Source organism: Salvelinus namaycush, chromosome 13 (genome assembly GCF_016432855.1).
Source record: "Salvelinus namaycush isolate Seneca chromosome 13, SaNama_1.0, whole genome shotgun sequence".
In the NCBI taxonomy this organism is placed as follows: domain Eukaryota; kingdom Metazoa; phylum Chordata; class Actinopteri; order Salmoniformes; family Salmonidae; genus Salvelinus; species Salvelinus namaycush.
Genome location: NC_052319.1, coordinates 29,408,133 through 29,424,668, shown reverse-complemented (window position 1 = coordinate 29,424,668; position 16,536 = coordinate 29,408,133). Strand labels below are relative to the sequence as shown.

The 16,536-nt window shown below is 42.3% G+C and overlaps 1 protein-coding gene across 1 annotated transcript; it reads left to right on the top strand.

Annotated features, from left to right (window-relative positions):
• Nucleotides 1-2,717: 2,717 nt before the first annotated feature.
• Nucleotides 2,718-4,036, top strand: c1ql2 (complement component 1, q subcomponent-like 2). The gene is made up of 2 exons (XM_039006430.1): nucleotides 2,718-3,332; nucleotides 3,857-4,036. Exons 1-2 carry the CDS (start codon nucleotides 2,724-2,726, stop codon nucleotides 4,034-4,036), a joined length of 789 nt encoding a protein of 262 aa, XP_038862358.1. The 5' UTR covers nucleotides 2,718-2,723.
• Nucleotides 4,037-16,536: the final 12,500 nt, after the last annotated feature.

Here is a 16,536-nt window from a genome sequence, read left to right as displayed (position 1 = left end):
ACGCACCCAGAGCTGACTACCACGCACCCAGAGCTGATTACCATGCACCCGACCTGAGTACCACACACCCAACCTGATTACCACGCACCCAGAGCTGATTATGAAGGTGCTGGAGGCAAAAGGCAAAGCTGGAGAAACATGAAAAAGTCTGCACACATCCAGTCAGATGCAAATGTATTTTGGTCAGTCGACATTCATCAGAGCATGTCTTCACATACCAGTATGGTGCAGTAAAACGTTACAAATTATTACATTTTTTGTTCTTGTTGATGTTACCCAAAATTACAGTTTAAATTAGTTTTCCGTTACAGTGTATGGCTTTTGGTATTATCACAGATGTAGATTATTTTCTCTAATATTCTTTGGTTCTTCTTTGGAATGGATATCTTCCTCACCTTGATGCATTGAATATAAAGGGTCAATTGGGAATTTTTAACTAAATAATGCCATTTCCCAGGACACATTTATAACAAGAAAACGTACACTTACAGTGCCTTCAGAAAGCTTTCACACCCTTTGACTTTTTCCAAAGTTTGCTGTGTTACAGTCTGAATTTAAAATAATGTCAAAGTGGAATTATATTTTCATGCCTAAATAAGTTCAGGAGTAAAAATGTGCTTAAAAACTCAAATAATAAGTTGCATGGACTCACTCTGTGTGCAATAATAGGTTTTAACATGATTTTTAAATGACTACCCCATCTCTGTACCCCACACATACAATCACCTGTAAGGTGTCACGCCTGCTCCCGCTCCTGCTCCCCCTCTCTGGTGCTCGAGGGCGCCAGGCGGCCCATCATTACGCACACCTGTCAACATCGTTACGCCCATCAGTGCGTCATTGGACTAACCTGGACTCCTTCACTTATTTATTGCCTCCCCTATATCTGTCTATTCTTCAATTTCAGCCCCGTGTCAGCATTCATGTCGTTTTGTTCCCCCTGTCCAGACGCTGTCCTTGTTTTGTTTCATGTCGGTTATTTATTAAATATTCACTCCCTGTACTTGCTTCAAGTCTCCCAGCGTCTGTCCTCACATAAGGTCCCTCAGTCGAGCAGTGAATTTCAAGCACAGATTCAACCAGAAAGACCAGGGAGGTTTTCAAATGGTTCGCAAAGAAAAGCAACAATTGGTAGATGGGTGAAAATACAATAAAGCTGACATTGAATATCATTTTGAGCATGGTGCAATTATCAATTACACTGTGTTTGGTGTATCAATACACTCAGTCACTACAAAGATAAATGCGCCCTTCCTAACTCAGTTGCCGGAGAGGAAGGAAACCGAGTTTAATAGGAGATAACTGAGGATGGTTCAACATTGTAGTTACTTTACAATACTCACATAAATGACAGAGTGAAAAGAAGGAAGCCTGTACAGAATAAAAAATATTCTAAATCTTGCATCCTGTTTGCAATAAGGCTCTAAAGTAAAACTACAAAAAAATATGGCAAAGAAATTTACTTTATTTCCTAAATACAAAGCATTATGTTTGGGGCAAATCCAGCACAACACATCACTGATTACCACTCTTCATATTTTCAAACATGGTGGTGGCTGCATCATGTTATACGTATGCTTGTCATCAGCAAGGACTAGGGGTTTTTTATTATAAAAATAAACGGAATAGAGCTAAGCACAGGCAAAGCCCTAGAGGAACTTGGTTCAGTCTACTTTCCAACAGACACTGGGGGACAAATTCTTGACATGAAAATGGCTGTCTAGCAATGATCAACAACCAACTTGACAGAAGGTTAAGAATTATTTTAAGAATAATGAGAAAATATTGTACAATCCAGGTGTGGAAATATCTTAGAGACTTACCCATAAAGACTCACAGCTGTAACTGCTGCCAAATGTGATTCTAACATGTAGATATAGTAGTGTTTATTTTCCATAATTTTTTTAAATGTTAAAAGGTTTCTTCCACTTTGACATTAGAGTATTTTGTGTAGATCATTGACAAAAAAAGCACAATTAAATCAATTTTAATCCCACTTTGTAACACAACAACATGTGGAAAAAGTCAAGAGTTGTGAATACTTTCTGAAAGCACTGTAGATGTGTCTTCTCTCAAATAAGGAGAATTCACTGTCAACATTTCAATAATGGGGTTTAAGTGTTAGTGAGGCTCTTAAAACAATTCCACATGTCATCTTAGAACCCCCCTACCCCTCCCCCATTAGACTTTTAAGAGTTAAAGACGCTCTCTGATCTAATATTCTCCTGGTAGGTGCAGAGGATGTATAATTCAATAATTCATACATATAGATGGCATGATTATTGTTGCAGTCTTAATCTAAATGGCAGCAAGCTTTGCCCTCAACTTCTGTTACGTCAGCGCCGCTCTACTCCCCTCTGTTGTTGCAGACGGGCAGAAATCGCTCGAAGCTTTTTCTATTCAGCGCCGAAATCCAGCGAGTGTCCAGCCATGCCACAACGAATACTTCCCCTGTCAACTCTGTGAAGCGTAGTGATACTGGCACAGCGTTAAGCGCCCCAAGGTGAACTAAGCTTAAGGTTACAACACATTTGTTGTTTTCATATTTTTTTATATTCCTTGAATAGAGTGATTCGTTGTTGGAGCACTTGCCTTTTCTGCATTGAATTTTAGCGCAATCACAACCTTTCACCATTACTTCCCAAAGCAAAACAGACTTTTTAGCGCTTGCTTCTCGGACTCTCCAGAGGAAGCGTGTTGTTGCTGCTGTGGTTGGCATCGTCATGGTGTTAGCGCTTATCATAGCGATACCGCTGCTGGTCCAAGCATCCAAGACGGACGCACACTACGAGATGATGGGCACTTGTAGGATGATATGTGATCCATACAACCCCAAACCCAGCGCCAATGCTCTGGAAGTCATGCAGGACCTGAGCGCCATCCCATCCCCGGCGTTCTCGCATGGGACTAAAGGCGATCCGGGTCGACCGGGGAAACCAGGACCGAGAGGTCCGCCAGGCGAACCAGGTCCACCCGGTCCAAGAGGACCGCCGGGGGACAGGGGGAACTCGGGGAAACCGGGTTATCCCGGCCTTACCACGGGGGAGACGGCTAAAGGGACCGTGAGTAGCGCTAGGACCGATAATGGCGAGGACCGAGACTCCGCAATTGGCGGCACAAAAATCGCATTTTACGTGGGTCTGAAAAACCCCCACGAGGGATACGAGGTGCTAAGGTTCGACGACGTGGTGACAAACCTGGGGAACCATTACGACCCGTCTACCGGCAAGTTCACGTGTGAAGTGTCCGGGATCTACTACTTTACATACCATGTGTTAATGCGTGGAGGCGACGGGACCAGCATGTGGGCAGATTTGTGCAAAAACGGACAGGTAGGCTATACCTTATATTACGCAATTATATTTCCTCTTATGCAAAGTCAACATTATATGCTATACACTTCTGTAATTGAAGGAGAGCGGCGGCATTCACTGTGCATTGATCCAGATTGATATTGGAGAGTTATTACGCGCAGAAAGCGCTTGTCTCTCCAAAACGGCATCTACTCCGTGCACTTAATCTCACTCAGTAAATTCAGTCAGTGAATGAACAGGCTTGGACCACTTCATTTATCAACAAGGACAAACTAATCGCTTGGTGGTTTTTACAAGACCTTTGTCGTCTACTGTAGCGGTTAGCCCTACCCTGGCCAAACCATCTGGAGCCATTTGAGCTGTCTAGCCTATGCACATTGCCAACATAAACAAACAAGAAATCCTTTATTAGTTTGGTAGGTTCAAAGTGGAAAATCTATAATGTTTCAGCATTGGGTCAAGGGTGGACACGAGTCAGTCAATAGTCTAATAATTAATGTTGCAAAGTCCTTCACTACTCTAATAATGTATCTTATCCGCAGGTCCGCGCCAGTGCGATAGCCCAAGACGCAGACCAGAACTATGACTACGCCAGCAACAGTGTAGTGCTTCATCTAGACTCCGGGGACGAGATCTACATCAAGCTGGACGGAGGCAAGGCGCATGGGGGAAACAACAACAAGTACAGCACGTTTTCCGGTTTCATTTTGTATCCGGACTAAACCTAGACATGCAGGGATGTGAACTCTACTATCATTATTAGACTCTATCATACCTAGAGCAAGTTGCCCGTTGTCCGGGCGCCCCTGTAAGCGGTTGTGCGTCATTTGTTTGTATATTTGTGGGGTTTGGGGAGCCAAGACATGCCATCCGCCCGTATACAGAAGACATTTCCGTGTGATGTGGTATATTTTGCTTGAAAATCTGTCTGTTTCCACTCAAGATATATAGCCTATTAAAATATATATGTATCAAAAATAAGCAACAAAGATGAAAGTAAGGAGTCAGACGTCATATTTATTGTTCCACCAAGGTCCGTATGTTACAAAAATGTTTTATGTCATATAGTAGCTTATTCCAGTACACTACGTCCATTGAAAATAAGTATTTCAATAAATTATGTTTTCTATTATGTCAGTTTATTTGTGGAATTTGTTGTCATGTTTAAGATCACATTCATTCTTCAAATAGATTGTAGATTATAGATATCATTTTAACCATAAATGAACCACCCTCCCAATAGATTTAGCCTAGAATGTGTGGCCTAATACATGTTTTTAATGGAGTGTTAGCTAAGAATGCCATTGCGCTGCGTTTTTGTCTGACTCTGTCTGGAGCTGTCCTCCACTCCACATTATAACTACAAATAGGCTGTCCCTAGGCGGGGGAATCTGTATTCTTGTCTCACGCCTCCAGTCTCCATCCAGGGGTGTCACTGCCGGTGTCACTGTCGGTGTTTGTGGTGGGGACGGTTGGAGATGGATGTCCTACGGGGCACAGACTAAGGCCTGCATGGCTTAATTTACCTCGACACTGATCTATTCACGCCCAATTAATATTGGAGGGACGTGGGTCTTAGCACCTCATGTTCTACGAAGATGTCTGGGACAACAGCTTAGAAATCATACTCCACTATGGTACCCGTCCATATACTGAACAGATAGCCCAACAGACCTGATGGCTTATGATACTTCGTCTGCATGCTAATCCTGTATTAAGATCTTTAAAGCATGCCCCCTCACAACCACTGGGTAAACATGTGTTATTCATCAAGCACTTGTTTTTATTTTCTGCTTGCACTTGGCTTTTAATGCCGTTATTGTTTGCACAAATACTTTTGAATATGTTTGAGTGTTTTTTCAAAGGTTGGCATTTATTGTCATGAATCTTGCCCTGGAGGCAGCTCTGCAGGGTGGTCGAAAGGTGGCAAAGTCATAAAATCTCATTTTAAATCTAACCCCTAACCTTAATCAGACTCCTAACCCTAATGCCTGAACCTAATGCCTTGCCCTAACCTTAAATTAAGATCAAAAAGCACAATTTTGTTTTCATGAATTTTTACGATAAAGCCATCTTTGACTTCGCAGCTGTACCATCTAGCAGAAATCGCTCAGTTCTTCCTCAAGATCAAGATTCATGGCAATAAACGTCAACCTGCATGTTTTTCACGTGTCTTGGTAGAAGGCTGATTAGCTGATTAAGATCCACAGGTTAACAGTGGTTCATGTTAACATTTAGTTAATGATGCCATTCTTCTTCCTCGAAATAATGCACAAGCATCTAAATAGCCTTTTATACGGATTTCCGAAGTCAAGCTGTTGGTTGCATTTGCTAAAGTTGCTGCGCTGCAGAGTGCTTAAGCACCGTGGACAGCAACCGCCGCCGGACAAGTGGTTTCAGCACCATGGACAGCGCAGGTTAAGCAAAGACAGACGGTGAATCCCAAACCAACCTCTCGCCCCTACCAACTCGCTCGGAGGGTCCTCCTTTGTCACTGTTGCTGATGAAACTCCGAGGGTGACTTCCAGAGAGTGGCGATGGGATCCATAAACCCATCAACTTCGGGACACACTCGCCGGGGCAGCAGGTAGCCTGGCGGGTAGGAGCGTTGGGCCAGTAACCGAAAGGTTGCTGGATCGAATCTCTGAGTTGACAATGTAAAAATATGTTGTTCTGCCCCTGAGAAAGACAGTTAACCAGCTATTCCCCGGGCGCCGAAGACGTGGATGTCGAATAAGGCAGCTCTCCATACCTCTCTGATTCAGAGGGGTTGGGTTAAATTCGGAGGACACATTTTAATTGTACAACTGACTAGGTTTTGACTTGAATGATACAATTCATGTTCCACTTTTAAATAATAAAAGGAGCATGATATTAAAATGAACAACCCCCCCCTATTGATTTTATCCCCCCTATACTTTTACAAAATATAAACCTCAGTAAGTGTAATATTTTTATGTGGGAGGTATTTAATCTGTTACATGTGCCAAGTCTCTAAATCAGATTTAAACAAATGCACGTGTAATTAGCCACGCCTCTCCATGATTTTGTATGAAATTGTCCAAACTCCAAACATATCACAGTGGGTGTCGGGATAGCACTTCGCTCTGAAACCTGCATCCTTGCTGGCTCCGTCGAAGTGGCTATCTGAGGGTCTAATTAGCTCCGACAGCTTCAGTAATTTTCACTCCCTGAGGTTTGGGACACTTTTTCAAATGCTGGAGGCGCGTGAGAAAGCACAAATGGCGGGGCGTGGCGAAGGGGGGATTTTGGATTCAACAGAAACAGTTTCCCCTATACCAATAGGATGCGTGCAATGTGGGCTTTAGTGATGACGGGTTGACTCATAAAGGCGTCTGCATGCTATGGAGCCAGATAGCTGCCAAAAGTTTGAAATGATGTACATAAACTATTGATTTAGAACTACAGAGAGTTACAGGAGCTGCCCCCACTATTCCAGCACCATTTCAACATCATCAAACCACCTATGCTTAATCTAATACAGTGACAACTAAAGTATAGGCTATCATTGGACAGGAAAGTGCACAATGGTCTTCTTCAGAATCCTGAAGAAGACCATTGAAAGCCTAAATGTCAATCTTTTAAACTTGTCTAATAAAACTACGCATTTTTACTGATGAGCGAGCATTGTGCACTTTCCTGTCCAAGGATGTCTACACATGTTTAGGTTGCACCTTTACTCACATTGGTTGAGCACCTTCTACTTCTTCCCAACTAAATAATTTAGTCCAATCAAGGTAAGCTAAATATGATGTGGCTGTCCATGGTTCTGATTTCTGTGCTTGCATTCATGCAAGTAGAAAAAACATGTTGTCTCACCCTACTTGAAAAGAAAGCCAATGCTATCATCCTCTCTTTCATGTTGACTAAACAGTATATCACTCTGTCGTACAGTAAACACTTTTATTTTTTGTTGTCCTGGGCTACCTGGCTAAAATGCTTGCTCACTAGCCTAACTTCCTTTCCATGGGCAACATTAGCTAGTTAACATTAGCCTTCTATATCTAGCTACATACTGAACTTCCATCTTCTCAGGCCAGGGGCACAATGTAGGAATTTATGGTTGGATCAGAATCGATTATAATTATTGGCCAGTACAGTGACGTAAAACCACAAGTCCAAATCCCTATCTCAATACATGGCTTATTTAGGAAAGGGTCAATTTTAGTTAGCAAGCCACCTGACAACAACACAACAAGATCCAACAATTGAAGTTGTGTCTGTCAAAGACATATTGCTCTCATTCGATGTAGTTAGAGAGAAACCAAATCCAAACGGGCTTCCCTTGACCCTTTTTTTGGTGCGCAAGGACCATTCACAGTTGAGCTCGCTCAATTTAGCTCAATGCTGATGAGCTTTTATAAAATAAAAAAAATTAGGGGTGGCCAAGTGCTCACTGGCTTACTTCCCTTGCATTCAATGCTACAGGTGGCAACAATGTCATACTCTTGACCAGATAGACGGCCTATACATACAGAGACAAAGGGGTGCTGTTTCGCTCACTCCGATGGCTTTCTCTGGGGAGATACATTCAACCTCTTGCTAATTGAAGGAACATTCTGAAACACAGAGCTTTTAGGATTGTGTAATTATGTGTAAATATCAAACATATATGTTTATTTTGAATAATGTGTATATATACTATGTAAATAATACAAATTATTTGATTTATGTAAATTACATGAATACTGTATATGTCTATTTTGAGTTTATTATATCTACAATAAAGAAAATGTACAAAACATTCTTTAGCCTCCCCTGTGCTTACTACCAGTTGAGTAAAGGAACACAAAACATTGACTCAAAGGGAAGCGCCAAATGGTAAATATTGTTATGTCACTCAAAAATAAATAAATATGGATTATTATAGAAAGATACATACATTTTTCATTTTTTCATGGTAATTTTGGTTTCTCTTGGCAGCCATGAATACATGCCCCTACTTTTAGCCCGCAGTCCCCACGGATATAACCATGGGGTGGGCGGGTTTAGGGTCATGAAATATTTATATCTAGGCTGATATAGGCTACATTGAGGTTTTCTTTGATTATTTTTAGGCTATCTGGCATTAGTGCGTAAACCTAATCTCTAGGGCCTAACTTTACGGGCGCCAAATATCCTACACGCCAATCGCCAAATGCTTTTGAGAATGGGCAGAAAAAGTTAATGTCGATCCACTGAGGCAAAAAGGACAATGTCAGAATTTAATTCAGTAAGAGAAAAGCTGCGAAATGGAGAGTTGAAAATAAAGAGACGGAAGGGCCAGAAAAGTCATGTTTTGGAAAGATTTTGTGAAGTGGTAAAAGAGGATGATGCCTATGTTATGTGTGATGATTGTGAGGTGCTATACAAATTCGACAGTCACAAGATGGGGCCTTCTGCCGTGTTCACGTGCTAGTCGGAACTAGGTAACTCGGAAAATCCCGACTTGATAACTAGTTGTTGATAAACACGTGCAGCGTTTAAGAATTAGCAAGTCGGACATTTCTGAGTTTCCTAGTTCCAACTAGCATGTGAACACGGCCTTAAAATAGGCCTATGACACATCAAGGGAACTGAAGCCTTCTGTTCAGATGGGTTAAATGGAAACTGAAATCTCGACACTGACTTTAATCTATAATCTTATTGCAGAGACGACAGAGAAAACTTTACAGATGTCAACTAGATTGAGGCATTCATTCTATCATTTATGACATAATTCGGGTGACCATGGGTTTATTTTGTCATCTAGGGGAAGATATTGTATAATGACAGAAGAGAAGCTGCATGTATTTAATTATAAACAAGTTGACTAAGAAATAGCCTGCCAAAATGTTGCAATTATATGCAGAAACATACACCCCCTGTCAAAAAAGAGTTCTGCCTTCTCTGTAGCCTACAGGCCATTTTTTATATTAGCTGACCTGCATACCACTAGTGAGCTTGTCTCTGCCCTGAGAGATAATTGAAGTAGGAAACTGATAACTAGGTGAATTTATTCAACGAAAGGCTAAAGCAAAAAACAACAAATCAAGTTTCTTTTCTTGTTTTGATGATGGAGAACAGTTGGGAAAAGAGAAGTTGGGGGAGTTAATAGGAACTGAGAGAGTTAAATTGCTGAGTAGTCCTGTTCTCACTGATTCTGTGAGGTTTACCGTAGGCCACATTATACTACTGTACATGTAGGTGTCAGCATCATCATACAGGGGTAAATTAACTGGTATGACACAACTAAAATGTGACTAAAATCTCACAAAAATATAAGTGTGTGTGCTGATAGAAGTAGCCTACACATCAACTACTGGCCACTGTGTGTCCATCAACCGTGTGACAGGTGTGGGAAGGTTGGAGTCACCACAGAGCTGCATTGTGGGAACTCACCATCTGTTTCTTGACTTCCAGAGAGGGACTGATCACGTAATAATCTAAATCAGTTTATTAGCCATTCCACAGAATGGTGGGGATTTTCACCCATTATGTTTAAGTAGGAGAGAGAGAGACCCTTGACCTCACCAGTTGCACTACCTCATCTCTAGATTGTGATATGGAGGTTTACTTTGAACTCAAGGTCAAAGCAAGGGTTCTCCAATGCCTCCATCACAAATAAACAGGGGTCTCAATTCTCTCCCAATAACCGTCAACTTGTGACAGACACATGTTTACTGCTGTCCCTCCACTATGGTTGAAGCTTGCCCCCTAAATTAAAGGCAACAGGTTTTATACCCTGGCGTAAAAAAATGAACACAGTGGGAAATTATATAACACTTCATTCAGCACTCCCCGTCTATTTGGATTGTCTCTCTCTCTCTCCAGAGAGACAAGAGGCAGGTGTGCTTTATGTCCCTCACTGACACCTGACACACACTCTGACAGACACTAGATTCCCTCCGCACCACCACTAATAAAACAACAAGACGTTCTCTGTTTCTCCAGGAAACAAATGGAGGAGGACGAGGCCTTCGGTTAGTGTTTAGCATCCCACACTAACTTCTTCTGACAAGAGGAGTCACTTTGAAATAGTTTTTTTAGTCCAGGAAGATCTTTGAAAACTAAAGGGAAGGAAACAACAAAGGCAAAGGCACTTAAGGAAACATATTGTCCCAATCGTACCCATATGAGCTGAGAGGTGTTGGCTCGGGTTGCCCATTACGGTGTTACTATAGTGTTTCCCTCTTGATTCTCCCCAGTACTGTCTCCATAGAGGAAAATGAGGTCAGTCCAATCAGGAATGCTACACAGGCACAGCCTGTTTGTTCGGTGTCACTGAATGACTAACCCATGAGATAATAGTGTAGGGTAACATCCCAGGCAGTCAGCACAGGAACGCACACGCTCCCTAAAAATGTCACTTTCCATTGGCCAGTATGGGGGAGATCTGTGAGAGATGAGCAGAGAGAAGAGAGAAGATTCACCGCCTGGGCTGGAGAGCAGCCTGTAGAGGGACAATGACACACAATCAGGCTGGGAGATGGAGGCTGGGGGATGGAGGCTAGGGATGGGGGAAGGGGCTGGAAGATGGGGCTGGAGGATGGAGGCTGGCGGCTGGGGGAGGGGGGCTGGGGGATAGAGGCCGGGGAATGGAGGCTGGGGGATAGGGCTGGGGGATGGGGCTAGGGGGGGCTTGGGCTGGGGGGTGTGGGGGATGGAGGTGTTATATGGGATGGGACAGGGACCGGGCTGGGGATAGGGCTGGTTTGTGGAGGTGTTATATGGGATGGGACGGGACATGGTCCGGGCTGGGGGCTGGGGGATAGGGCTGGTTTGTGGAGGTGTTATATGGGATGGGACGGGACATGGTCCGGGCTGGGGGCTGGGGGATAGGGCTGGTTTGTGGAGGTGTTATATGGATGGGACATGGTCTGTGTGAAATACTGGAAAGTGCTTAGGTTACTGTTCTGGAATCAGCAACATATATTTTCAAGGAACAGAGAACAGGAAATGGTGGAGGAGATTTGGGATGTAATCAGAAAATAACCTAGAGATGAGGTTGTTCTCCTCTAGAAGGTTACACATCACAGCAAGACCCCGTCATAAGATGGTAGCCTACGCTATATGAGATCCAAATACCTATCGCTTTTAGAAGGCATTCATGGCATTCATTGAACAGAAATCTCTGTCTCAATCCCTGGGCCCCTTATTGCATTAAAGAAAATGGAAAACATCCTTGTTGACACACCAGCTCAGAGAATGGAGATATAAGTCCTGTGGCACTTAGCCAAAATCCAAATCCTAAAGGAAAAGTTATGGCTGAACAGTAAACGGTGGGAGTTGGTCTCTTTACATTCTAGGCAAGTCAAGCTTCCCATTTCCTTGTCTGACCTTTTCAGGCAACAGGCTCTTTTCATATGCGCATCATCTTAAAACACGACAGAAATCAGCTTCCCTGCTCTTGTCAGAGAGCTGATAAATAATGGAAAGAGTAAGAATGGGCTCAAGGGAACATAGTCAAGGTGCACAGCTTCAACAAGGCAGTTTAAACGCAAAAATGGGTGAGGTGGAAGGTGTGTACGTGAGTGTGTGTGTGTACAGTTTTGCGTGTAAATGTATGCATGCACGATACTGTAGATTAGGACATCTCAAATAAAAATGTGTCATTCATTGGTTCCGTCTGAGAGGATATCATAGTACACTGTGTATCTGTGGAAACACGAAGCTCGTTTTCTCCGGTGATCAATTAGCATAATGAGTAGTTTGATTGGCGTTACTATGGGCAACCTCAGCTCAACCTAGTGGAAAGGTCAGGAGGGTACTAAACACTTAGAAAGGGATCTTTACCCATGACTCACACACTATCAGGAGACTCCACTAGGAATTCTGGGAGTGTCATGTCCAACTTAGGGTTCTTAGGGGTCAGGGCTCTTACTCAGCCCATTTAGACATTACTTTCTGCAGAGCTACATTTAAATACAACACTTTTCTACTTTGTATAATAATGTCAGATTTAATTTGGGACTGTAAATGAGAACTTAACTCCTAAAGGTAAAGATTGAATCCCTATCGACTCGTGTCTGAGTGTCATGTTGATGTGTTTAGAGGCAGTCATTAGAGTGGATGTTTTGTGCTAGTGAGAGGGACAGAAGAATGGAGACTGCTTTGCTATGTGTTTGATAGGAGTGTATTAGAGGCACACTGTCCCTAAAGCTCTGCAGCTGAGACCACAGTGATCGTCTGTAGGCCTGAGGAAGCGTTTATATTTAAACACAGCACCTCAGACACTAACAAGGCTCAGTGGTGTCAGCACACTGACACCATAGCACTGCTCAATACTGACACAATAATGACACAATACTTACACAACACTGACACAATACCATTGCTAGAGACATCACACTACTGCTATACAATAATAACATGTTACTTACCTCTGTAGTTGGTTATATTCTGTAGTATGTGATTGCTTCATACAGACAATATGCTTCACAACACCCCATTCTGTGTCTATGGTTGACATGTTGATGCATTAGCTGTTAAATCATTGTTAGTTTGATGGAATAGGCATGGTCTATATTGGTTCTAGGGAAACATGTTTCACTACAGATACGTCAGATAGCATGACATGGTAGCTGTTTGAGTATAGGGGGAGGTAGAAATGGGGCGATATAATCACAGAATCACAGAGAGAGAGAGCAAGAGAGAGAAGGAAAGAGAAGGAGAGAGAGAGAGAGAGCTAGAGAGGGTGAGAAAGGGAATGAGAGAGAGGGCAAAAGAGAGGGAGAGATAGGGGGATGTTAGCTGCAGTGAAAAAGACATCCCTTCACAATAAGTTGGTGTGACACTGCTCTCCGTTTTCCCTCTAAAAATAACATTGTGTTCACTCTCCTCAGGTGTGCCACCGATGCTTCCCCTTGGCTTCCCATTTACATTAAACCAATTAAACCTGGATCCCAGTCTCAGTCCTGCATGTTGATATGGTTCAAGGTAGGAGTGGCCATACTGATTCTCAGAGCTACAAGGCCTGCATTCTCAAATGAGAGAGCAACAATAAGAAGCATTATGAGTGAGAGGCTTACCTGCAATTAATGCTTTTTCAACTGGGTTCAAATTATTCAGAAGTTTGATAATGCTAAACTTATTTCTAGTTAAAGTAAGGTGCCGAATCTCAATGAGTGAGTTATGAGTGAGTTATTTCCATTTGCTGTATGCCTCACTCATCCAGAAACTGAGTTTGCCTGATTACCTGATTGGTCACCAGTGCATTCCAGTGTGATGCATTAGCCACATTATCTGAGGGAAAGAGCTGAGAATGTCTCTTTAAGTTTTCTATGCCAACAAACAGATGTTCTCCCCTCCAACCACTGTTCATTCTCTGTTAAGCATGGTCTCATCTGTCTCTCTGTTTAGCATGGTCTTATCTGTCTCTCTGTTTAGCATGGTCTCATCTGTCTCTCTGTTAAGCATGGTCTCATCTGTCTCTCTGTTTAGCATGGTCTCATCTGTCTCTCTGTTAAGCATGGTCTCATCTGTCTCTCTGTTTAGCATGGTCTCATCTGTCTCTCTGTTTAGCATGGTCTCATCTGTCTCTCTGTTTAGCATGGTCTCATCTGTCTCTCTGTTTAGCATGGTCTCATCTGTCTCTCTGTTTAGCATGGTCTTATCTGTCTCTCTGTTTAGCATGGTCTCATCTGTCTCTCTGTTAAGCATGGTCTCATCTGTCTCTCTGTTTAGCATGGTCTCATCTGTCTCTCTGTTAAGCATGGTCTCATCTGTCTCTCTGTTTAGCATGGTCTCATCTGTCTCTCTGTTAAGCATGGTCTCATCTGTCTCTCTGTTTAGCATGGTCTCATCTGTCTCTCCGTTTAGCATGGTCTCATCTGTCTCTCTGTTAAGCATGGTCTCATCTTTCTCTCTGATAAGCATGGTCTCATCTGTCTCTCTGTTTAGCATGGTCTCATCTGTCTCTCTGTTAAGCATGGTCTCATCTGCCTCTCTGTTTAGCATGGTCTCATCTGTCTCTCTGTTTAGCATGGTCTCATCTGTCTCTCTGTTTAGCATGGTCTCATCTGTCTCTCTGTTAGCATGGTCTCATCTGTCTCTCTGTTTAAGCATGGTCTCATCTGTCTCTCTGTTTAGCATGGTCTCATCTGTCTCTCTGTTAAGCATGGTCTCATCTGTCTCTCTGTTTAGCATGGTCTCATCTGTCTCTCTGTTTAGCATGGTCTCATCTGTCTCTCTGTTAAGCATGGTCTCATCTGTCTCTCTGTTTAGCATGGTCTCATCTGTCTCTCATGGTCTCCTGTCTTTTAGCATGGTCTCATCTGTCTCTCTGTTTAGCATGGTCTCATCTGTCTCTCTGTTGTTTGGTTACTAGCCCAACTACAGCTTAGGCTACTAATGATGTATTGGTTGACCTAGCCAACTACAGCAAGGCTACTCATGATGTATTGGGTTGACGTAGCCAACTACAGTTAGGCTACCTACTCATGATGTATTGGTTGACGTAGCTAACTACAGCTAGGCTACATATGATGTGTTGGTTACCTAGCCAACTACAGCTAGTCTACTCATGATGTATTGGTTGACCTAGCCAACTATAACTAGTCTACTCATGATGTATTGGTTTACCTAGCCAACTACAGCTAGTCTACTCATGATGTGTTGGTTAACCTAGCCAACTATAACTAGTCTACTCATGATGTATTGGTTTACCTAGCCAACTATAACTAGTCTACTCATGATGTATTGGATTACCTAGCCAACTATAACTAGTCTACTCATGATGTATTGGTTTACCTAGCCAACTACAGCTAGGCTACTCATGATGCATTGGTTACCTAGCCAACTACAGATAGGCTACTCATGATGTATTGGTTACCTAGCCAACTACAGCTAGGCTACTAATGATGTATTGGTTGACCTAACCAACTACAGCTAGGCTACTCATGATGTATTAGTTGACGTAGCCAACTACAGCTAGGCTATTCATGATGTGTTGGTTACCTAGCCAACTATAACTAGTCTACTCATGATGTATTTGTTTACCTAGCCAACTACAACTAGTCTACTCATTATATATTGGTTTACCTAGCCAACTACAGCTAGGCTACTCATGATGTATTAGTTGACGTAGCCAACTACAGCTAGGCTATTCATGATGTATTGGTTTACCTAGCCAACTACAACTAGTCTACTCATTATATATTGGTTTACCTAGCCAACTACAACTAGTCTACTCATGATGTGTTGATTAACCTAGCCAACTATAACTAGTCTACTCATGATGTATTGGTTTAACCTAGCCAACTACAACTAGTCTACTCATGATGTATTTGTTTTACCTAGCCAACTACAACTAGTCTACTCATGATGTGTTGGTTAACCTAGCCAACTATAACTAGTCTACTCATGATGTATGGGTTTACCGAGCCAACTATAACTAGTCTACTCAATGTATTGGTTGACGTAGCCAACTATAGCTAGTCTACTCATGATGTGTTGGTTACCTAGCCAACTACAGCTAGTCTACTCATGATGTATTGGTTTACCTAGCCAACTATAACTAGTCTACTAATGATATATTGGTTTACCTAGCCAACTATAACTAGTCTACTCATGATGTATTTGTTGACCTAGCCAACTATAACTAGTCTACTCATGATGTATTGGTTTACCTAGCCAACTATAACTAGTCTACTCATGATGTATTGGTTTACCTAGCCAACTATAACTAGTCCACACATGATGTATTGGTTTACCTAGCCAACTACAGCTAGGCTACTCATGATGCATTGGTTGACGTAGCCACTACAGCTGGCTATTCATGATGTGTTGGTTACCTAGCCAACTATAACTAGTCTACTCATGATGTATTTGTTGACCTAGCCAACTATAACTAGTCTACCTCATGATGTATTGGTTTACCTAGCCAACTACAACTAGTCTACTCATTATATGGTTTACCTAGCCAACTACAACTAGTCTACTCATGATGTGTTGGTTAACCTAGCCAACTATAACTAGTCTACTCATGATGTATTGGTTTACCTAGCCAACAACAACTAGTCTACTCATGATGTATTGGTTACCTAGCTAACTACAACTAGTCTACTCATGATGTGTTGGTTACCTAGCAAACTATAACTAGTCTACTCATGAAGTATTTGTTGACCTAGCCAACTATAACTAGTCTACTCATGATGTATTGGTTTACCTAGCCAACTACAACTAGGCTACTCATGATGTATTGGTTGACCTAGCCAACTACAGCTAGTCTACTCATGATGTA

Coding starts and splice junctions, on each gene's coding strand:
- c1ql2 (XM_039006430.1), top strand. CDS start 2,724: ATGGTGTTAGCGCTTATCATAGCGATACCGCTGCTGGTCCAAGCATCC. Junction 3,333..3,856: donor ATTTGTGCAAAAACGGACAG/GTAGGCTATACC, acceptor TCTTATCCGCAG/GTCCGCGCCAGTGCGATAGC.